This window comes from Onychomys torridus, chromosome 19 (genome assembly GCF_903995425.1).
Source record: "Onychomys torridus chromosome 19, mOncTor1.1, whole genome shotgun sequence".
NCBI classification, from domain to species: Eukaryota; Metazoa; Chordata; class Mammalia; order Rodentia; family Cricetidae; genus Onychomys; species Onychomys torridus.
The window spans coordinates 33590714-33615965 of NC_050461.1; the positions used below are offsets into that span (position 1 = coordinate 33590714).

The window sequence follows — 25252 nt, forward strand, 5'->3', positions numbered from 1 at the left end:
CTGGAATTACAGTCTCAGGGGCGGAGATGGGGGATCCTTATTGGTGAGCTGGGTTTACCGACAGACCCTGCCTCGAAGAGAAGGTAGAAGAAAGATCAAGGAAGATTCTTGACATCAACCCAGGGCCTCGACATTTAGGCACAAATGCACACCTGCATGCCCACACATATGTACCCCAACACGAACACACACACACACACACACACACACACACACACACACACACACCATGCACACACATGCACACATACATACACACACATACACACACAATATACACTCATAAATGAGGAAAATTTTAAAAAAGATCCACAAGCTGAAATGGTAGGGACACACATCTTTATTTTTTTTTTTTTACTGTTTTAAGCAACACACTCACAAGACAGAAAGCAAAGCATGTACAGAGTGCCTCAGCTGCCTGGCCCGAATGCACCCGGAGCACGGACACACACAGCCAGAACAATGCCAGCCTGGCACTGGCAAAGAGACTTGGTGCTGAGGGCTGTGGGCTTCGGCAGTGTTCAGTGCCGCTCCATGCTTCTGAAAACTCCTTTAACAACAACAACAACACACTACAGAGGGTCTGCACAGCAGGCTCGTGTTTACCACTTCTAAGCTTCTACAACGACATGTGCAGGGATAGAGTCACATCTATTTGTACAAGACGCTGTTTTCACTCCGGGACATCTGGACAAGTTCACACCTCAGTGCTCAACACAGTTTCTCTCACTTCTTATTTCAATGGAATCAATTGTCTACTTTGGTAAATAAGTTTTTCTGACTTTACCACAGGCTTTGACCTTGTTGAGGTTAACTGTTTGACTGACAGACTTATCACGTGGTTGAAGACAGGGAAGAGTCAAGGAAAAACAAAAAAGGATGAATTTCCCTGTTACCTCCAACTTCAAAATATATGACCATATGGTATGGCATTGTTATTTGGAGATAAAGACATAAATAATGCTGTGTAATAATTTAAAAATAAATATCCAGACTAAAATAAATATTAAACAATGTAGATCTATAAATTACTTATATGCTTAAATATGAACTACCTTTAAAAGCAGAAATAAATTTGGTATACTAAATCACCAAATCCAAAATCACTCTTAGTTGAGGTGTGAGTTACACATATAGTTCACTCAAAAGCAAATAAACATTTAGTTCTTACAAGCAAATTGTTTCTTTGACTGCCTTTGTTACTGGGGCAGTGTGAATACACAATATTCAGAAGCTGCTTGTCTGTTACACACAGTTAGCTTCGAAGGATTCTGAGCAGGGCATCACACCTACAGCCACATTACAGACACAGTAACACTGGATGACGACTTGGGACAGGTGAACAACGCACACACTTTTATTCACATTTGCTGAGTAGCAGTTCTGCAGTTTCTTTATTGGTTTTTTTTTTTCCAATAGTAGCAATATCATTTTTATGTAGTTACTAATAGCACAGCTACAATACTTTGACCAATAACACTCACAATGGTTGATAACAATTAAGCCCAGAGGGCCACATTGATTTTTTTTTTTTTTTTTTTTAAACAGCCAAACTTCACTTCAGGTTTTTCATAAGGTTGGTCAATAAATAGTGGCTACTTCTTTTCTTCCAAAATCTAAAGAGAAACCCATTTGGCTTGGCTTTTCATTTCATTTCTGTTCATCGGGTTGCTTCTTTTTCTTTTCCGACTTTTTACTAGGGAGGAAAGTACACGAAGATATGAACAGAGTCTTCCAGTTACCACCCGTGCAACATTGCAATTAAGAAACCCACCAACAGCCCCATGCTAAGCCAAGTTCTATGTTAATTCAGCTTTCTTATAGTTTGCCCCTCAAGGGTGCTGTCCCATCTCTCCGTACCGTCAGCAACTGTACTGACTGTTCCTGCATTGACAAGCTAGCAAGAGCAAAGAAGACCAATGTCTCAGGAGCAGATGTGACAGCTCTGAAGAGAACAGGGTGCTGGGAGTAGGCAGTCTGTGCGGGTAAAGGGCTTTCTTTCATGGGGAAAGGTTCTTGTGGAGGACACCTCAGTTTGATGATTAGAAAGAGACAGACCATCTTCATCAGGATTCTTTCATTTATTCCACTAGCGTGTCTAATTTTCAAACTGGGCTAATTATGGTTTCCAAACTACAGGAACCAAATAAGACAATGTGCATTTCATCTTTGATTGACATGAGAGTGATTGCTAAGCTAGCCATGGGTCTAGACACAATTTGGGGATAAAACAAATTAAATTATTACTAAAAATCAAGAGCCGACATACAGATGTTGCTTTCTTAGAGACCACAGTGGGCATCGACAGCTCGTGTGTGTTGAACCGTGGGGCTCATCCTGGACTGCTCTGTGTCACTCATGACTCATGTAGCACTGCCCAATCTCTGGGCTTAAACACGTCTGACTTCCTGCTAACCAGAGAGGCTGTAACGCTGGACTGTCCTCAGAAACAAGCTGTAGCCTTGGAACAATGACAATAGGTTAGGTCAACTCTGCAGATCACCTCTGGGAAAAGTGATTACTGACAGACTGTGGCAGGCAAGGGCAGAGGCTAGCGATTCCCCACTGGCTCTGCTGGGAGCCCAGGAGGAAGGCAAACACTTGTGGTTGTGTTCAAAACACAAGTACGTGTTACCTTGTTACGTTATTTATTGATTGATTTATTTCCAAATAAGAAAAATGTACATACAAGGTTTGGAAAAATTCTGTTATCGGCTCAGGTTTCCTGATTTTCAGTTTGTTAAATGTGATTACAGATAAACTCCTCTTGCACACGGAAGAGCGTCAAGTGCAGCTCATGGCAAGGCTGAAGGTAAGTGTGAAATGGAACAGCTCCAACACGCCAGAATGTAACAGGAGCAGGAAAGTCAGAAAAGTCATGTTCTTACCACATGTAATCAAGGGGGGAATGTAAAACTCTCCTCCAATTAGAGGCTGATCAAAATGGGAAAGAGTAGAGCAGAGGTTCAAAGAAAGGCTGGGTCCAAGTCACACAGAGACCCCACCCTGCAAAGCGCAGCGAGGAGAGAACGGTCTCAGAGGACAGCAGGACAAAGCAAAGAGGAAGCCTTCTGGAGACAGCAGGACGTGAAGAAAGACCGAAGGGGCGGTGACAAAGGGACACACCGCTGGAAATCACAAGATGGCTTCTGCAGGTGCAGAAGATGTAGGGCAAGCAGGAGGAGTCGGGGTGGGGTAGGGGGAGAGCACTGCGAGAAGTAAACAGACCCCAGGAGAAACCCCAGGGAGGGAACCCTGAGAGAAGTCGAGAAAAAACTGAAGAATGTCTCTAAGGGAAGTGATCCCGAGCGTCAGGAGGAAGAACAGCGCACCCCCGCCCGTGTGACAGGGTCAGGAGGAAAAGACAGAAGAACAGTCAGGCGTGCACCACCAGCTGCTCAGAGGACAGTGGGACACTCGGCTGCTGACAGACAGAACAGGGACTGAACGCAGGGAAGAGGCTCCATCCCATCTAAGAACACAAGCCTGAGTCCCAGCCCACTCCTCTGAGGCATCTTCATACAGAGTATGCCCACAGCTAACACAGGAAGAGGGAGGCAAACCGAAGGCTTGAAAGAGCCACTTCAGACAAAAAGAGAAAGGAAAATCTGTACAGCAAGACTATGAAAATGAATATGAATCTGGGCTAACGTTTGTGTAAAACTGTGAGATTCAGCAGCAGGCTGGGCCTCGTGTCATTAGGAAACTGAACCTGGTACACACTTCACAGGTTTGCCTCTGTGCTGAGCCCCCTGCTAAGTGGTGGGGAGCAAAAATGCCCCAGAGGCAGAGAACCTGCACTGGAAACAGCCCTCAACTTGGAAGCAGAAAAACGCACCCCACTTAAGGAGTTCTATTATGAGACTGTGGGCTTTGGGTTCTTGTGTTGAGAGGAAAGATCATATTTAAAATTCTGTTCATTTTGGAAGGAATGTTAAAGAAGTATGAAAATGTTGAGTAGAAAAATACATGGATAAAAATGAAAACCAATCAGCACAACTTCAACACTTAGATAACATTTGTTGATATCACTGTTCAACACACACGTCAACTATTTACAGCTGTGCTCTAAATTTATCAATCACTTCCTTCCACTCACAATTTTTGTCCTATGAATAATGAGAACCTGGCAGTCTATAATACAAGCATTTCACAATTTATCAAATTCCCTTGAGAAGAGTTTAGTCCCCTGGGACAACTTTGAATGTTATCTCCTATTGTCCCTGTCCCCAGGTGGGCTCAAACCACCAGCCTCCCCACTGACAGCCAACTGTGCCAGCAAACTGAGCCAGAGATATTTTAATCAAAGCTTTGCTCACAAAGATTGAGTTGAATTTTTTAAGCATCTACTTGAAGACATAATCTTTTAGCTGAATCTCTCATTGTCTTCAAAAACTTTCCTACTGTCAGGTCAAAGGACATCAGTATCTTGAGAAGTGGTTTTACTCATTTGTCCAGAATGGTTTTGGATTCCTGGGCTCAAGTGAATCTTCCACCTTAGAACACCAGTCGCTGGGATGACAGACAAACTCCATCCCATCTGGCTACATAAGAATTTTGTGAACCATACACTCTCACATGTTCCCTGTTAATGGAAATAAAAACAAGCTCACTACCAAACTCTCATCCATGAAGAATGAATGGATTGTACACAGGGACATACACTGAAGAGATTAACCTACTTTCTTCTATCATCATAAAAATGATATTTACTAAAGTTTGAAACTGGCTGTCATTTTGTGATGAAAATATTGCCTGATTTAGTTGTTCCACCTTTTAATTCATGAATCTGATCACTGCTAAAGTAAACATTTATCATGTTTATTACTGAATACATTTATTGTTTTACTAACATTCCCTATGTCCTTCACCAGTTTTCTTGTGATATTTTTCTTTTTGTGATGAGTTCTTGGAGCTTCCTAGATGTAGCAGGTACAAACCATTTAGGTAAAATTCTTCTCCAGCCCAGCTATTATTGAAAAACTTTACTGGCCCGTGTTTCTATTTTCTAAAATAGATTTATTTTTATTTTATGGCTATGAGTGTTTTGCCTGCATGTATGTATGTACGTATGTACATCATGTAGTACCCGAGGAGGATTAAGAATAGGGCAGAGGAAAGCCTGGGGCAGACAGTTATAAGTTACTGTGCGGTGCCAGGACCTGGACCTGGGTCCTCTGCAAAAACAGCAAGTGGGCACCACTGTTTTCATTGCTGCGCATGTGTGATCTTGAAGTTCTCGTCACATAAATCCAAACATCCGTTTCAAAATGATTCCTGACTGGACACAGGGGCAGGTGGCTGTATTCTCAGGTTCTTAGAAGCTAAGGCAGAAGAACAGCTTGAGCCCAAGAGTCTGAGGCCAGTCTAGGAAACAGAAATGTCCTTCCCCTACAACACAAAACACCACCACCATCACAGCAAAAACAGCCAAATAAAAACCCTGAGCAAAACCAAAAATGGTTAATTCCAACATCATGCTTATATAAAAGCCATTCCCAGGGTTAATTAATTATTCAATCTAGGCTTTTTATACAAGTAGATTTACTTATCTTTTTCAAATGAAAAAAGTTATGCTAACTCTGAATCTAATTCTAGAAGGTAACAAATGTATGCTTGTGGGTGTAGTTAGGGCTGTAACACTGAAACATTTTTATTTCCACAGACAAACTACTTCTGCCTACAGAGAAAATACCCCCTGACAGGCTTCTTCCCATTTCTTATGCTTACCCACCTGCTACCATTTCCCCAAGGGCCTTTCTCAGACGTAAACCTGGTCCAGCTGTCCAGTTTAAAACATAAATCGGGCTTGTTTCCTCAGGACCCCAGGCCTCCGCCCAGGCCTCCGCCCACACCTGGAAGGGCTCTCCAGTGGCTCGCTCTTCTCGGTTTGCAGAGATTCTCGTCATCTCCTGTATCTAGACCTGTATCTAGACCTGTATCGACCAGTTGCTACACAACTTCTTTCTCTGTTTACAGCCCAGGGTTTGGGAGACTACTCTGGCAGTCTTTCCCTTTCGGCTGAAGACAGTCTGTGTTTCTAGGACTCCATCAGCACTTCCTCCAAGGCCACTAACAGCCTCTCGGCGGCCACTCCCGACGGGCGCCGTCAGTGCTCTTCTCTGGCATGTGTCCCTGCTGACCAGGACGGCTCAAGTCTTTTTCTGGTCATGAAGTAACTTTCTCTCGATTTTCTCCCACTTCTAACTTCGCCCGTGTTCTCTCCCGACTTCTCCTGTTGTCTCTCACTTGTGACTTTCTGCTGATTGCCCCTTACCTCTATGAGGGTGACTTTTCGGGCTGTCGGCTCGCTCCTCTTCGCCTGCAGATCTGGTCTGTGCCCCCGGTCCTCCCGGTGCTGATCTTTGCCCTTCTCGGCCCTATGGGAAGGAGAGATTGTAAACAAGAGGCCAGCTGCCCTTCTCAGCCCTACGGGAAGGAGAGATTGTAAACATGAGGCCAGCGAGACAGCTGCTCTCGGGGTTAGGTAAGGCTGGATCCAGGGAAGGGACAGAGGGATGGATAGGGGTGATAAGAGGGGAACCTGAGAAAAACGACTTCGGGAACCACAAGAGGGGCTACCCAAAGGACTAAGACAGTGTTCCATCTCGGTCACCAAGGGATGACAAGGAAACAAACTCTGTTTCTGAAGAAAATTTAGATGCCTTGGGGAAACTGGAAAATGTTACCAACATAGCTGGAAAAACAAACCTATACTTCTGCAGGCTACATAGTGAGAAAGGGAAGAGTTTCTGGAAGACAGTCCTACATGAGTTTAACACACCAAAGTGCACAAGGCCACGGAAAACTCAACGGTAATAGCAAAACATACACCATGGTTTGCTGCAGCACAGATTATGTTAGAAAAAAGAATGTACAAAATGAAAAGAGAGAAACCAAGGGACTAGGAGACTAGTCTTTTCTCTAAGTATGTACTGTACGGAAGGAAGGTGGGAATATCCTAAACAGAGCTTTAAAAAGACAGAGGAATTAAAAATTGAGTCATTAGCGGGAATGGTAGTGTGTGCACAAAGCTGCAGGTACATAACTCACGGTCAGGCTCTGGCTCTCAATGTGGCCTTATTTGGAGTTAAGGAGGGTGAGTAAGTTCATACGGTTCTATCCAGTTAGGACAAGACCAGTGTCTGCAAAGAGAGAGACACTAGAATGTGCTTGCATGGAGAACATAGTAAGAGGCAGCCATGGGAAAGTCAGGAGGAGAGGCCGTATTTAGAAGCTGTGATGCACTCTACAAGCTTTGTCATGATAGGTCTGGAGAGATAGCTCAGTGGGTACCACACTTGCTGCCAAGTCTGACAGTCTGAATTTGATTCCCAGAATCCACATGGAGAAGGAAATAACTTACTCCTGCAAGTTAATCTCTGAATTCCACATATACCTCCAAAAATAGAGGAATAAATGTAGAAAAACAGTAAGAAAAGTCTTAGAAAGGTAAAACATTATTTAAATAGATACTTATTTCACCAAAGAAATCATAAACATATATAGACACAGACACACATACACAATCATGCTTGACATCATAAGCCATTAGGGACAAGGATATACAAATTCAAAGCACATGAGATATTTCTTGAATTGGAATGGCTGAAATTACAGCCTGACTATATCAAGTACTGGTCAGGAAGCACAACTCTCTTGCATGCAGGTAAGCTTATAAATATGAGATGATATAGAAAATGTATGGAAAACAATTCCAGCCACCCAATTCTAGTTATTTACCCAATAAACACGAATGCAAATATCTATACGAAGACTTACACACATACTGATATTTGTAGTAGCTCCAAACTAGAGAACTCAAAGATATATTAGCAAGCAATGAATAAACAAACTGTTGTACTTGAAACTCTGGAAGGAGAGAGAGGTCACTGGTTGTCAAGAGATAATAGTTACAGAAAGGAAAAAAATGAAAGAATTGTAAAAAGAATGAGAAATTCTTCAATTGTGGTAATGGCTCATGAGTGTCTATCTACTTAAAATCTGAAATGTATAAGTAAGTTGTTTATTATATATCAAGTATATTTCACTAAAAGCATTACAAAAATATCTGTATATAAAACCAGACCTATAAAAATACATGTGTGAGTGTTTATGTGTATGGGTGTGTATTGACGTGTGCGTTGGTGAATAAGCACTTAAAGGTGCCTATTTCCTATGTGCAAATGGAAATGTAGGACTGATATGGCCATCTATATTTCTTTCTGGCTGACTTTTAAATACCTCACTTTATAAGTTTCTTATCTGCTCAGCACTGTATTTGATAGGGGTGATCACATGGTCAAGCCGCCATTTAAATAAGGTCAAAATGGACAGGTCACATGACCTCACTGCCATCTTTACTAAGGGCACCAGGAAGTCACTTCCTGATTCAAATTATAGGTGGTGCACCTGGCACGAGAGTCATCTGGCCAGGGCGGAGGTCCAGTTGTGGCCTGGCATTTATTCCTCTGTGGCTGCTCATGTGGGCGTGGCTGGAGACGTAAGTACTCCCCTTCAGGGCATCAGCAGAACCACATGCAGGCGGTATTGTTATATTAATATTTTAAATTTCAGATTTTAACATTAAAACAATTCTGATACACCTGTGCCTGTTTCAGCTCGAAGCAGCTATGGAGAACAAGTTGTGTTGTGCTCCCTGTTCCCAGGACAGGCTGGAGGGCTAGGTTAGGGGTGTAACCCTGACATAGGGGACAAATTGGCAATCTAATGCACATTGACATACCAGGAAACTAGACCCAAAGTTGTCAATTGATATTTATTAATTAAAATGGTTCTGCAATAGGATAAGACATTTGACCTTCTTCATGCATAACAAAGGAGGTATTATATAACCTTAAGAAATTATTATTTTGCTGGGCAGTGGGGGTGCACGCCTTTAATCCCAGCACTTGGGAGGCAGAGACAGGTGGATCTTTGTGTCAAGGCCAGCCTGATCTACAGAGCGAGATCCAGGACAGGCACCAAAACTACACAGAGAAACCCTGTCTCAAAAAACAAACAAACAAAAAGGCCAATAAAAAAAAAAAGAAAAAAAGAAATTATTATTATTTCTACATAAATCACAAGCCCCTTTTCTCCTGTCCCCATTTGGCCTTTGAATCTTTCCCCTGTCACTCCTCTTTGCCTTCTCAGGAGACAGCTTAAGAAATGATTTTTCTACAAAAGGATTTATTTCTACATAAGTCATTCAGGATTATAATCTGGCTGCACTCAAAGATCAGGCCCCCCCTGTCCTGGCTAACTTCATTAAGCTGTAACTAACTGGGAAACCCATATATTCAGATTTAAGTCATATATATGCCTTCAAGGTTATAAATACATCTAACAAATTTTGTTCCCTCAGTCCTCAAACACCTGTAGAGATCTGAGAATATGGCATTTAATATAAAAGCTTTTTATGATAAAGAGACATGTCAGCTCCTGGCAGCATCCTGTATCTCCTTCAAGAAGATGGATAGCCACTGAAGAACTTCCACCCAGAAGCTCATGGCAGGCTGGGCATGCAGCGAGAAGCTGAGATCCTGTCCAGACTGTGAATAAGTGAAACAATGGAGGACCGATTGCCCCTTACTGCAAAGTCAAGGTGGGTCAGTCTCCCCAAATTTCTACTCCACAGAAAAAAACAAAATCTGTCAGATCTTCTGGGCCTACCAGCTGAACAAGTGCTGCCTTTGGGGCTTCTGCCCCCCAACAACCACGGAGAGACTTAGGATTGCTGCTTAGGTAGCTGGAAAGTTCTCACTTCTTCTTAAATGTATCCTTCCAGACCTGATGGTGTTTGATGACTTGAGTAACAGTTTAACAGCCCCAATCCCAAGATTTACATATATGTGCTCTCCAGCTACAGACAGGCGTGCCTCATTCACAGACTGCATGGTACAGGAGAGACTGCTTTCAGATATAACTCCAGAGGTTCAAAGTTTTCATACTGGTAAGTGCAGCTTTGATAAACTGATAGAACACTGACTACAAAGAGTTCCTAAGAGTCCTTAAATGGATTTTTAATCTTTTTGCCATGATGTAAATCCATTACAGCTGTCTTACAGATACCTACAAGTTCCTGGGAGAAAAAGTTTTGCTCCTGCATCAAGAAACCTGGTCTGATGAAAACTAACAATCTCCAGAGCCCATTTCTGTCCTCACCTATTTTTCGAGCATATTTTGCAGATTCATTGTTCCCACCTGATCTCCAGAGACACAGCAGATGCCACGGCTTCTATACTCCTGATTTGGTGTGCCATTTCCCCCACATACACAAGCTCCAGGAACACAGCTGCTGCAACCTGCCTCCTCTGCTTCCTGAAGAAACGTTCCTGAGATCTCCCACCATGGGATATATTTCAGATATATCCAGTTCCCCCCTCCCCACTTCTCCCTTTGTCAGCCTGAAGCAGTCTCAGGAATTCAGCACCCTTGTTCCCTGACTTACTTCTATAACTCACCTCTTTTTATAATAATCAAAACGGAGGAATGTTAGTATTCTGACTCGCCCCTTGAAATCTTGCCCCTTGGGGCCACCCTGCACCCTGACATAAGGGAAAAACCCTCCTCTTTCTCCCTCTCTTCCTCTCTCTCCCCACTCCCAAGAGGTGTGCATCCCTCGACCCCGCCCCCTTTCTCTTTCTCTTTCCTATCCTCTTCGTCTCTCTGTATAATAAACCATTTCTGTGTAGATGCAGTGCCTAGGTTGTGAATGTCCACCCGCCACCCCACCCTGCCTAGAGTGGGTTCCCCGCTAGTCTGCTGCTGCATCTGCCCAGCATGCCAGCATGTTTCTATGCACGTTCCGGATACCCTTGGGGTTCCCTGTGCATAATTCATAAATAACACTAAGGACTCCAAGAAGGACCCTGATTTCTACTGTATCATCTGGTGATCACTAAGAGACAGACGCCCAAATTCCAGTAACCATATCTTCCTCTAGCACTAGTTGAGAAAGAGACAAGCCTGCTGGTGAAGGGCTGGAGACTGAGGTCTTAGTTTAGTAGTGACAGCTTATGACATTATGACCTTATGACATTAGCACCTGGCTTTCCTCCTTGGATCTGTCAGCTATTAAAACAGAGGAGATGGGGAAAGAATTATAAGGTATCTTCCAGATTATTATTCCATGACTCTTTTAAAGTCTACTTAAAAATGACACATCTCTCATCTGAGGAGTTAAAATACTGTCTTGTAGCACACTGCATGGTTTTATCTGGTAATTCCTGTCATTGGATTTTTGAAGTGGAAGATGTGAATTATTCTTCAAATTGTGAAAGCACGTAGTACATCTTAACTTGAAACACTCTGTGTCTGAAGGGAGCCCAGCAGGGATGGTCTGTGTGCACATGTGTGCAGGACACAGGAGGCACCAGCAGATGCTGTGCTGTTCATGGATGCTGTATCCAGGCTTTGCTGCAACATAGAGCACATTCACACTGATGACATCCAGGGAACTGGCCTCAGAGGAGGTATTTCATAGCTTAGTTTACCTAACCATTCACGTGTATTCAGTTAATGTTATTTCAAAACATCACTCAAAGTAAATAAAAAATAAAAATAAGTCCTCTGCTGTTTAGTGTGTTGCTATTTTATATATCATTATTAACTTGTAGTGTGATCACTGTGTTATGAAAAAGGGATATGGATAGATGATCCTTACAACAACAACAACAACAACAACCCCCCACAACACCCCCCACTGGGATTTCTCACTGCCAACTATCTGGAAGGAGAAGCACTTACTGTGTCATGGACTGAGAGCCCAGTCTGGAATCCGGGGACCTGTCCTTATAGAAGGACTGCTGTGAAGAAGGAGAGAAAAGCCATCAGTAAGTCAACCGGTAAAAACAGCATGGTCAGCATCACACCCTGAGTCCCCATCCGCTTTCTGCATGGAGACAGAACAACACGTCTATCCTGTCTTGAACGTGGATGTCTAGTCCAGTAACATCCTCACGCCTACAGAAAACCAAGGGCTAGTCTACCACTCAGTTTCAACCTTCTTTATAAGCAAGGTTAGTTTTCAGATGTTGCCACCTCCCCCCCCACCAAAAAAAAAAAAAAAAAAAACCAAAGCAAAGCAAAACAAAACAAACAAAATCCACAACAAAACCCACACAGAAGACCAAAAGGGAGAGGTTGTTTATTAGCTTAAGTTAACATAATACTGGGGTATGTTACTTAAGCTCCACACATCTTTCATCCTTGCGTCTGTCTATTCTTGTCAGCGTATCCAGATGTTTTATAGTGAGGCTCAACTGCACTGAATGCAGAGATTCTGAATTTGAACACTCTCAATGTTTCACAGTTTTCAGTAAATCTTACTTTACTAACAGCACCCTTGAGGAAAAGATTGAGTACGCACTTTAGAGGTACCAACTTAAATTCCGAGGGTTAGACACCTCCTCTGGGATTGAAGCTTTAGCTCCAACCCAAGTACACCGAGGAAACGGTGTTTAACGTCACACGGTGCTTTATAAATCAACCCAGTGCTGCCATAAAACAGATGGAAGGTGCTTTTTAGAGAGAATTAGATGTTACAAAGAAGATCCATCTGACATTCAAAATAAGACAATAAACTGCTGAATCATGTGCAGATGAAAGATATTCACACACTTATTTAAATTAAAGCCATTCTGAAAACAAAACCAAAAACCAAAGACCAGACTGAAAGAAAAGGGGGACAGTTTTTCTTTCCACCCTGCTTGAGAACGCCCGCCTTCCCACCTTCCCTCTGCTGCAGCTCACTTTGCCTCCCCATGTCCCCCTCCCCCTTCACAGTCAGATTTCTCAGGATTGTGCCTTGGCGAGCTTCGGCACCAAGTATCCTTCAACAAGCGTGACTGTGTGTATCAGAATACTGTAAAGATTTTAGGACAATTGCTTTTCTTGACCATGGGTATGTGTTTACTATCGGGTGGCTTTAAATCAAACATTTAAGATGACAAAGAGTGACGAGACAGGGTGAGAGGTGGGTGTGGGAGCAAGTGACCCAGCAACACAAGAACGGATGGCATATTGCTTTTTCTTGACTGTTAAAATTGATGAGACTCAGTGAAAATGGACTGAGAAAAAAATATATATCCACGGTCAATTTCAAAGTCTAGTCCAGATTCCTGAAAACCCTACTTGCCCTCACCCAATAGCACACACCACAAGCAACAACAAAAAGCATCAGCACCAAACTCAGAGAACATTAATCCTCACAGAACTTCCTCTGCCTCTTTGTGAGCATGTAAGTTCCAAACATATTAATCAAGTTAAATGGGAGTTTTAAAATTTTACAAGGTCTAAGTATTATTTCTACCTCTTTGCCCAAGGGAAGCCAGTGCTTTACCAAAAACCATTTGTGTGTTTATAAAACTTGGTCAATGACTGGATTTAATGAGAGAACCAAACATACAGCTCTCATCACGAATGCTCACCAACCTGCACCCATTTTATAACTGAGGAGAGGAATCAAGCCCAAATCTCCCTGTTAAGTCAGTGTTACCTTGGGGGGGTCTTAGTCTCACTTGTAAGAGTCTGCTCATGTGAAGGGGATGCTGGGATACCCTCAGAAAGGTGGTCAGAAATACGCTGAAGAATGAGGGAGATAGTAATCAGCATGCACTGTGTGTGTGTGTGCACACGAAAGTAAAAACAAACTTCATAAAAGATAAACAATAGATTAAATACTACCCATACTGTGTTTCCTGTTATATTCTTACCATTGGTATACCGGATTCTTTTTTTCTATGACACAAAGTAGCTTGGGTTATGTTCAAATCCTATACATCGCAAATCAGTAGGGAACTCCAATTTCAATGCTTTTACACTTATTTTTAAAGGACACTTACTTACTTAGGACTACTACTCCCCTCTAAACACCTTTACTCACTCATTCCTTGGTCTCGGCAGCAGCACGCCATATGGGTAGTGAGTCATGGAGGCAGTAGGAGGGGGAGAAGGAGTCTCTGTGAGCGGGTGCATCTCATCTTTCAACAGAAAGCCCCCAAGGCTGGAGTGCAATCAGCCCATAAATGCCCCCCACCACCACAAGGCCAAAGAGCATGGCTGCCCTTCTCTCCCTCCTTTCCACACACACCTCTCAGTTCTTTTGTGACTCCGTTTCCTCTTCATGGGCACCCTTGGTTTGGAGAGGAGGGGTGAAGAGAGGAAGCTGAGCAAAGTGAAGATGAGGAATGGTAGGACCAGAATCTAGAGACGCCTGCTTCCCAAACCCTCAGCTTCTCTGGGATGATTCTCAATTTAGAATGCAGTGAGGCTTAAATATGAAAGGAATGGTACATGGAGTGATTTAAAATGATGCCACTGATTATGTGGAGATTTACCAAGAAGAAACAAAGTACAAACAGCTTTAGAAAAGAGAAACGGGCCATGCAAACAACTCACCGGAATGGATACCTCTACACTTGAAGAGTGAATGGAAAATCATGTGAATGTTCAATCAATGTAAATTGTAGCTGGTACACCAGCATCGGAAAAGGCAGACTTGTGATACAGTATAGCTTTATTTTACATGCTGTTATGCACCCACTGATACATTTACCTTTCCAAATGTTTCGTCTCTACTTTGTGGGATTTTTTTTTTCCTTCTCTCTTTTAGAACATAGATACAAGAGACGAAGGTTGCCAATGAGGGTTTGGGGGTTAAAGTCTAGTCTTGGTTCTGTTAGCAGCTTTGTGTGGCCCTAGGAAGCCACTTAGCCTCTCTTGGGATTTCTCTTCACTAGAAAAGGAAGAGGGGCTCAGAATCCAAGCACAGCTCTCACAGCACCACACTCTTATTTCTACAGATGAGGAAATGGAGGCCCAGAGTTACCAAGGTTACAGAAGCAGCTGGAGGGTACACCAAGCTTTCGAAAGCTGAGTTAACAGTAAAACTAATTTTCAGTACAATTTTGTTTGTAGCCTCAAGTGCAAACACGTAGATATAGGATCATTCTGGTAAAAACTAGGTTTGTATGGCTTGGTGCACTCTGCCATTGGAGTAGTAGATTCAGTGCTTTAAACTGTGGGTCATGGCCCTCTAACTAAAGGGAGGGGCTGTATCATGTTCCTCTACCAAGTAGCCTTGGTGCTAAACCCATCACATACACACTTTGCACTATGTTTGCCATTATGCCACAGAGTGCCAGAAAGGGCTGTGGACACAACCAGGATCTGAAATGATTTGTTATGAACGTCAGTGTGTTTATTATACATACACCTATAGAACCAAATCCATTTCATTATGGAAAGAAAAGAAACTAACACAGCATTTTCTTGGTGTCATTCACAGCATGTGACAAATTAATGTATCTTGGATTGTTGTATTAAAACGTTGGATTTTAAAAGCTGCTGCTTGAGTTTCATTCAAAATATGTTAAATGAAGTTTGTTTGGGATTAGGATAGACTTTCCAGCTATGTCTGATATAGCTTTAATGGTTCTTTTGACATACTGTAGGAAGCATTTATGCAAAGCCCTAGTGGGAGGGGATATATCCTAAAAGAGAGAGAGAGATACTTGCTCACTCCCCTTTAGCTCTCAAACCATCACCCTTTGTACATGGAAAATTAGAATGTCTAACAGGTATGTAGGAGTCAAGTTGGAAGCTAACATCGTACAAAGAGCTCTCCCTCTGTATCTATCAAATAGACCTAAGGACCAGGAACTCTGCTAGGCCAGGGTAGGGCTCTTACACCCTCCTTCCTATCCTTTTCTCAAAAACAAAACAAAATGAACAAAACCAAACAACAAAACCCAGGGGACGTTTAAGATGCTTTTTCTTTCTGTGGACTTGAATCAAAAGCTGTAAACCACAACAGAGACGATGGAGGTAACCTGGGCTAACTTGTCTGACAGCTCCATTTACATACTTTCTGGTCTTTGTTTCTTGGCTTTCTTTCTATATACTATGAGATGGCCACAGGCATGGCAGAGAGGAATTCAGATGTCTTTCTCCTTTCTGCTTTGGCCAACTTTAAATAAATTCATCTTCCTTTCACAATTTCTGTTTGCTGATTTCTTTGGAATATAGAGAAGCTGAGGCAGTGGGTTTATGGACATAAGTACTCTGCACACTGATGGCCCTTTCCAGTCTTATAGAGATTCTAGTGTGAACTGTTGTTGGTAGCATTTGTTACAGTTAGGTACAGAATGCTTCCCATCAGTGGATTAATATGCTGATTGATACAAAATTTAATAGCACTACTGGGCTGTGTGTGCTAAGGCCTTGGTGGAGGAATTGGGTCACGGGACACTCCCTGGAAGGGTGTATCTTGACTTTAGTTCTATTCGAGCTCCCTCTTTGCTTCCAAGGGGCGAGCATCTCTGATCCTTCATGGCTTCTCTGCAAGAATGCTTTACTTCACCACAGGCCTGAAGACAAGGGAACCAGCAGACTGCTGGCTAACTTCTGAAACTGTGAGCCAGGATAAACCTTCCATTCTTTAAAATAGTTTCTTTGGGGAATTTTGACACAGCAGCAGAAGCTAACTCCCCATGAGGTTGGGGATATGAACTGAGGGCAAAAGGCTGAGTACACTTTCTACTACTCCTGTACCTCTCCTCTTTCTTCAAATGAGATTCCTTTCTTTTTTTCTGGTGGTAGTGTTGGTGACCAAACCGGAGCCTCAAGCTAAGCCAATGCTTTCCCTACTGAGCTACAACCCCAAAGAATGAGCTTTTGAAATAGAAATGTGATCACATCACCTCCCTGTTTACATGCTTTGATGGCTCCCAGCACATTGAGATAAACTCCAACTCCTTAATGTGTCATGAAGGCTTTTAAGATCCTGTCTGTTGATTTGAGGTCAGTCTTTCATCTCAAGCTCCTACCACGATGCTACATTGGGTCATCTCAGGCTCTTCCCAGGCTGTTTCTAATGTCCCGGAGGTATCTCCCCAGTGATAACTTCCAGTTTTCACAAATGAACACATAGTTTCCCGTCACTATCCTTTGCTGTTTATGTTTAATTTTGTGACCTTATGACTAAGCCACTTTCACCCTGTAGGCTGTGATGCTGGGACTATTGCTCATTCATTGACTGCCATTTTTACCAGACTGCGTTTTACCACAGTGTCTGACAACAAAATAGGCATTCTCATGAGTGGTAAACAAATAAGGAAGATGCCCACGCAGGTGAAGGAGTGAGAATGGGATCCCGAGGTAAGGGCCCAGGACCAGAAAAATGAAAATAGAAAATGATCCCAGCTGGAAGACGGGTTTTCCACACAAGGAAGTGCTGATCTCTCAAACCAGCTGCAGAAACAGGGTGAGATTGCAGAAATATAGAGACAATCAGGATGAAAACTCGAGGGATTCATGTTAGGTGGTAACCCCTGTGAAAGGCAGGACCCAAAGCCGACTTGGAGTACAAGTGTAGTGCTTGAGGAATGTGGGTACAGTTTTCTCTGACAAAGTGTCAGGGAGTGTGTCAGTGAGTCAAATGAAACAAACAGAAAGGTGACAAGACAGTGTACCTCACTGAGGCAGGTGATCACAGCCAACATGGTGGTGAGTTTTTTTTTTAAAAAGCAACAAATAAACACAGAATACAAGTGGCAAAAAGGGACAGAGGAGACAAATTACAGATTCTAAGAGCTGCTTATGCACCTGGCATCAGACTGCTAAACAATGGTGCTTGAATGAACTGACTTCCTGTGGTCCAAGTGGCCTGGTTTGGGAAGAACAGAAATGGATTGTAGGTGAACAAGAAGGTAGAAAACATCAGAGTAGACCTCCAGTAAAGAAAAAGTGTACCAATTAACTAATTGTACGTGCAAGTGTGCACGCACCTGTTGAGGACGCATGGGGTCAGATGACAAGTTGCAGGAGTCATCAGTTCCTTTGACAATGTGGGTCCCAGGGATTGAGCTCAGGTAGTCAGGCTTGGCGGAAATTGCCTTTAACAGCTGAGCCATCTTGCCCAGCTGACACGGCCCCCCTTTATTTTACAATTCCTACAAACAGAAGAATTATTTGGGTCCTCTACTTCCTCTTGAATTATTTTCCAATCTCCCATCAAGAGGAAATAATTCTTCCCAAATCAGGTCATATAGACTACAGGGAAATTCTCTGCATTAAGATGCAACAGCATGTAGGTGATGGCTGCTTAGACACATCCACAGTAATGGGGAAACAGAGAAGGCTCATGCAGTGCTGAAATGTTCAAGTCAAAGAGTGAATAAAGCAAATTTGTTCCAATATGTTGAGAAACAAGTTTTATTTCATGATTCCTCTGAATAAAAAAAAAAGGACCCTTTAATAAGAAAAGGTCCATTTCCTTTTATGTTCCTAAAAAGAAACTTTGAAATTAGTACCATCATTAGTACCTCCCTGTGACTGCTAAGTAATAGCTAGAACATTAGCATATAGTTAAGTTACCATGGTTTTTGCAAAGACTAACATCAAGTTCCTCAAACACTGGAAACAAGCAGTATCAACAAGTACCCACATCTGATTAAGAGACATTTTCTAATTCCAGGTCTAGTGGCTTAGGAGTTAGGAGGGTTGTTTGTTTCAAGGCCAATAAGACGATAAGATATTAAGACTTGTTGTTGTTGTTCACAAAATTTAAACAACAAATCCAATCTCCTGATCCCTGACAATGCACAACATATTCCTAGAAACAATGCATTATTATCCTGAAATGCCAACAGTGCTGAGGATGAGAATCTTGTAAGTAGAAAGGCTGCCAATCACAGTAGAGTTAGGGTGTTGGAGAACTTCGAAGGAAAGGTCATGCTGCTTGTCAAGTCAGAAGACAGAGTGGCTGATTCTAATCAATCTTGCCACTATCTAAAGGACAGTTCTGACAGAATGACTGGCGGGGAGTTCTTGCAATCACATCTTTCACATTTTAGATCTCTAACAGATTTTCAGAGAATGTTTTTGATGTTTAGATTACCCTTGAAGACATCATCAGGAAGAGCATACTGTGGTACTCTGTCAAACAACCCTTAGTCTTCTCAGAGAGTCCTATTCTGGGTGGTTTAGTTATTCACAATGGTCTAAAAATAGAATTTTCTGTGTCAATTAAAAAAGTGTCCAAGATGTATTAGTAAGAGAAAAAAGAACATTAAGTATAATCCTAATTTTGTTAAGATAAATCAGCATGAAATAAGTCATGCTTGCTCACATGCACAGAACATTTTAGAAGGCCATGAAAAACTTAGAATCGACAGGATTATAAGTGTACAGTCTTGTTTTTAATCCTATATTACTTTTATTCACTAAATTTTATAAAATACAAGGATACATTTCTTTTATAGTAAAACTAATTAAAAATGTCTAAAATACAAATGAAAAAAAAATAAGACCAAGTTGCTAGAATGACTTTTTTTCTATTAGATGCAAATTGGCAGTACATCTTGGTACAGAAGTCCTAGGAGAGCCTGGAGGAAAACATCCATCTCCACCCAGGCAACACAAGCAGCTGCCGGCCAGCACCATTTCAGTGTGCCAGGTGATATGCACCCGGAGCAACAGAGCAGGTGTGTCCACTGGAAAGAACTTGGAGGAGGTGGCAGCTGCCAAGCCACTGAAAGGCATCATTTTACTCTTCATTGTTTAGTCTGAACAGAAGTAAATTTAAAAAGGACAGTTACTGAGGTTTCTTTCCTTTTTCCCCTTAAATTTAGAGAATAAAGCTGAGCACATTGGCGGAAGCCTGTGGTCCCAGGCACTTGGGAGGCTGAGACGGGAGAATCCTTTCACTCAGCAGCTCATGGTCAGTCTGGGCAAGAGTGAGACCTCCCATGTCAAAACCAGAAACAAATATAACATATTTTATTATAGATGAGAATATACAGAATGTAATGCTCAGAAGTTCCACGTGAAGAAGGCACACTGAAACAAACATTAGATAGGCATGTAAAGAGCCACAGTGACACAAAGTCTGGCTGTGGAGGTCAATGGCTGTCTACAACAAGATGGCAGAGGAGAGAGGACGTGGCTGAGATTATGGAGGCCACACCCCTTATTAATCGGTGTCATCTGAATGAGTAGCTCTCTACTTATGGATCTCAATTTGTTCTTCTGCACAAGGAAGTGGCTGAGCCAGAATCAATCGGAGCTTCAGTGCTGGCACCAGCTCCATTATAACATGAACTCAGACCTCCCACAAGCCCTCGTCACTTTTCATGTTCCTTAAAAACACTTATCTATGATAATAAGAACGGGCTTGCACTCAAAGTTAAATCTCTGGTGCATTTTTATGGTGTGATTATATGACAGAATCTTGATAAAATCAAGCCATACCCATTTTGATAAAGAACTAATTAAGAAATACAACTAACCAGGTGCTAGGGAGTCTCAAGTTCACATTTCTCAAGACTGGCTGTGAGCTTCATGACTCAGGGTATTCAAGGCATTTTAGTGCCTGAGACAACATTATGCTTATCAGGGACTTCTCTTTACATTAACATAGATCTTTTCACACATTCTCTCCTTCCAGGAATTATCACACTGTCTAATACACAGTCAACAAATTCCTCACAGGATGGGTATATATGTATATAATTAGGAACACGAACACACACACACACACACACACACACACACACACACACACACACACACACATGTTCCTAACTGTTTAAAGTGTTGGAGACTGAACCAGTGTCTCGTATTGCTAGACAAGCATCTATCACTGAATTAATACCCACTGCTCTCTTGTATGATTCTGGTCTAACACATGGATTCCTATATGACAGATCAAATTATATTCTTCAAGTAAATCAATTCACTCACTTTAACTTTAAACCCTGATCTGAGCCCCACTTTTCTGTGGGAACGTCCTATTTCCCAGCCCAAATGGATTCTTACCCTGTGCAACACTTCCTTTAGGCATTAGTATTGTTACTCAGTCTTCCTTTTGCAGGGACTCCATCCAAGGCTCTGTGCATGCTAGGCAAGTGGTCTACAACCAAGCTTCAACCACGGCCTAACTATTTCATTTTAAAATGATTTTAATGTGCATACTGTGTATTTTCTTGAGGTCTTTTAGAATTAGGGTTTAGACCTTAAGTGCTAGGCTTGTCACTTGAAGAACTGGCATGTTGGGAGATGAACGGAAAGGTCTATCTGCAGCATGGAGGTCAAAACTGGAAACTCAACTACAGTCTAAACTAAGACCATGACACAGCAAAAGAGTAGTGCTGGCAGTGAGCGTTCTCTGAAGTAAGTGGTCCTTAGCAACGCTGGCACAGCAGGATGAGGGAGGCCAAGGCCAATTTCACAGGAGCAGTTAAATACAGAAAAACTCCTAGTCTCCCCTCTGGCTGACAGACTCAACAGAGAGGAACATACTTAGAGTCAGGAGTGCACGGCCTTCATTTCAACTGTCAGCATGGTGCAAGTCAGGGACACCAGTAAGGTTCCATCTTTCACTGCAATTCACACTAAACCAAAAGCCTTGTTCCCACCTCCATGCTGTTATATTTCCATTGCACTGATTTATCTAGGTTGTAAATTGAGTATAGAATTGTTACCAGTGGATGATGTGTATCTTTTCAAAATTCCATCAAGTCTCACCATGATGGTTTGGGGAGAAAATTAGGTGGTATGGATAGAATCTTCACAAGTGGGATTTGTGCTTTTGCAAAAAAGGAAGCAAGAGAGATCCTTCCCTGTCTATCTTGTCCTGTGAGGTTGCAGTGGAGCTGCAAACCAAAGTCTACTTTCAACAGACACCAGATCTACTAGCACCTTGACCTTGGACTTGCCAGTCCCCATACTGCGAGAATTATCCGTTATGTAAGCCATTACAAACTATTGCATATTTGTTCTAAGAGCCCTGAACTAAGAAAAGCATCTGCCTGTTTTTTAAATCTGCTGTTGATTAGTAGAATGGATAGCTTCCTGTAACCTAGTGGCAAACCTTGCTTTCTAAGTCTACCACCGGCCTTCTCTTACTTCTCTGAATTCTCCAATCTGGTGTAGTATGCAGGAAATATCTCACTCTTTATTTCTAGACTTTGACTTTACCCAAGTTATCTCTCCCTCCATTTGAAAGGGAGGCTGATCTAAGCTTGACTCTCCTGCCATATTTCTCTAGTCAATTCTCTGTTGAGTTGTCGAGGGGTAAGTGGTGACCTCTAAATATTGCAGAGATGCCAGTGGTACCCTACCTGCTCCTTATAGCTGACATAACAACAAAACTCTCTGGGCATTGCCAAATGTCTCCTGGGAGACAAAATCACTACCAGTTCAGAAGCACTGGTCTATGCCAAGACTCATCTACCATTTTGTTCTTCTACAATAAAACACACCCCTGCGTCTTCCACAATCCATCATGTCCTGATTTTGCCTCCATGGCATATCAGTCTGTGTCCCTTCAATACTTGAAAAATAGCTGGACATCTTATCTTCCTCCAACAACTACTCATGCTTCCCCCTCACTTCTTCCAAGTGAAACCCTGAGAATGGCTTCCACTGGCTTGTCATGGTGATTCCAGTGCAAAGCTATTAGGATCCTCTTGACTACTAAATGCTCAGATAATCCAACTGCTTGGCTGGTAGGTGTGTCCAACCTGCAGCCTGTATTGTACATGCACAAGGATCATTTCTAGAAGAGGTATCTCATGTAGGCTTTGGAGGAGAATAGAGGGTAATTAGGAATTAACGAGGCAAAGTGTGTGCGCGTGCATCTCAGCCAGATTTTACAGTATACTTATGTTCAGTTAAGAAGAACCCCCAAATAGTTTGTATAACTTCATATAACACTTCTTTTAAGTCCTTGAAGCTTTAGACTATAATTTTTCCCCCTGGGAAATAGCTCCCCTTGGGAGCTATTCCTGGCCTTCCCAGAACAGAATGGAAGGCTTTCTTCCCATGTGTTCCCAATGAATATGATCTTCATTCTAATTCCAAGAGTCTGTTGAAACTACCTGCTTAGGTGGCGTACTAGCAGCCCATCAAAAGCATAAGGGTAAGTGCCTTGTCCACTTATACCAGCTTCATTGGGCTAAAAGAATATTCAGCATGAAAGAACTAAGTAACTACATGTTGAATGGCTTATACAGGATGGGTTCAATTGCCAAAACCACAATATACATATATTGGTGTGTGTGTGTGTGTGTGTGTGTGTGTGTGTGTTCATAATAAAAAAATTGACATAGCTTCTCAGCCTAAGGCAAGAGCTAATGTCTCAAATGGAACAGGTCTAATACGTCTTATAGAAATACTACTCACACCAGAAAGACACTGCTCTTTCTGATGGCACAGACCTTAAAAGGCAATGGCATTTCTCTGGCTGACAACAGTTGAAAGCATCTTCAGTTATTAGCAAGTGAAATGAACTGGCCTGAAGGGATAGAGCATCTCTATTCTGTGGACTCCTGTGACCTCTGGCATCACTGAGCGCCTTCCAGGTGAGGGATGCAGGGTTAGTGTGAGAACCGAAGATACAAGTACAGAGTGGAGAGCAGCATGCTGCAAGTCACAAACTCTACTTCTGGGCTGTGGACCAGCACAGGCTGTGACTTGGGGTTTAGGACTTTGTCCTCTCTGAGCCTCCTCAGTTTCCTTATCTGGAAAATGGCTGTACCATTCACTTCATATAGTTCATGTTGGTGCCCAGGTCAAAAGGAGTAACAATGTAAACAATGGAAGATCCATAAGCATGAAAAATAAAGGCACATTTTATAGAGACTGAAAAACATCAGAGCATCATAGATACAACACATATTTTTGACAATGCATACCTTTTGAGAAGCTGGGAACTTTTCTGTTCTAATTTTCTCCTTGGGTGTTAAAGGAGGAGATCGCATCTTTACCTCTGGAGGTGATTCTCGATACAGTGCTGGAATTAAAATAGGAATTCATACCATTAAATCCAGAGTACTGTACTGTTCCATCAGAGAACAACTACAATGGAGGGCAGATATCTAAACCGAGAGAAATTGATATTCAATTCTTTGTTGCAATAACTAGTTATGTGGGGTGTATTTATTAAGGTAGTGTGCAGTCTGACCTGTTAGTTGTGACTGCAAGGCTTCAATCATGAAGATTTAGAAATGTAGAAGGTATCAACTAACTACACGGTCACATAGGTGCTTATTTCATTTTTTCTCAATATGCAGTTACTAGGAGCCTGCCGGATATAAGGTTATCTGCTAGGTAGCAGCATGGTCTCTGCTCAAGGAGCTCCTGTGTGCTCAGTCACGACCACGATTATGGCATCATTTGAAGGGCTGCTAACAACAAAGACAACGTGATATGGGGATGGAAAATCCTGAATGGAGTAAGTGGAAGGTGTGTCCAGCTCTGAAGAGCAGGTGAAACTGTGCCCTGAAGGATAATTTGGGCACAAAGAATGAATAAACACAGATGTAGGATTATACTTAAGATTTAAACTTAAAACCCCTTTAAGATCATAATCTACAAAATCTATTGAATCTATATGAAATATATGTATTTTATTGTAAAAGGCCATACGGGAATCTTAAAGGGCTAAAAGGAAAATCTATTTTAATTAAGAATAATTCAGAATTGAGAAATTCCAAAGATGCATTTAATTGAAACTGCACAATTAAGATTATGAGCTATTAGCTGGTGTGAATATGGGCTGGTATTACTCCTAGGTTTCTTTGCATGTTGAGAAAAGTGTTAGATGTGATTGGGAGGAACTGACTGTTTTCTTCTCAGTGGCTTAGACACAGAATCAGACTGGTTCACAATATCTTCTTTTCTTTGGCTGTTCTTGGTTGACATAGCGTAGAGATTCTGTTCATATATAAACTCACTTACATGCTTTGCACATGTGGCCTCAGATAAAGGTTAGTGGGGACAATTCTCCCACTAGCTTTAGAATTACTGAGAGTCATTCTCCTGCAATGCTAAAATTGGCAGGTGATGTTTCCTTAAATTTAGGTAACATCTAGGCTAAAAGGGAAAGAAAGGAGCCTATTGAAGTATGAGACTCAGTTCCTACACCTCAGGCGGGCGGGAGTTGGGATTTTTCTCCTGCTCTTGCCTACCCAAGGCTCTTAAAGACACAGTGACTAGAGGAAGCATCAATTACCCAGGACACAGTAAGAAATGATGGTAACTGCAGGGTGGCCAGTGAGTGGAGGCACGGAGTCAGTTCTGTACAGAGCCAACAACCACCACTGCAGGAGATTTCCAAGTTACTACATAAGGAGAATGAAGTTTACTAGGTTTTAACTAACTGTCGATCACATATCTGTAGCCTGTCTGGAGAGGCGAGCTTTGGGACCTATTTCTATAGAATATGCTGCTGGGAGATACATGA

General features: G+C 42.2%; 1 protein-coding gene across 4 annotated transcripts in view; it reads right to left on the minus strand.

The window, feature by feature from the left end:
* Positions 1–322: 322 nt before the first annotated feature.
* The window catches only part of Ahi1 (Abelson helper integration site 1), a 117272-nt gene continuing 92342 nt past the window's right edge, over positions 323–25252 (minus strand). For 3 of the 4 annotated variants that reach the window (XM_036168901.1, XM_036168903.1, XM_036168900.1), the window contains 4 exons: positions 23703–23800; positions 11752–11810; positions 6278–6380; positions 323–1696 (listed from right to left, as the gene is read on the minus strand). In XM_036168901.1, the coding sequence (XP_036024794.1) occupies positions 1694–1696; positions 6278–6380; positions 11752–11810; positions 23703–23800 (263 nt within the window). In that variant the 3' untranslated portion in view covers positions 323–1693. The remainder of the gene's footprint in view (positions 1697–6277; positions 6381–11751; positions 11811–23702; positions 23801–25252) is intronic. The other variant, XM_036168902.1, reaches the window with a different exon arrangement.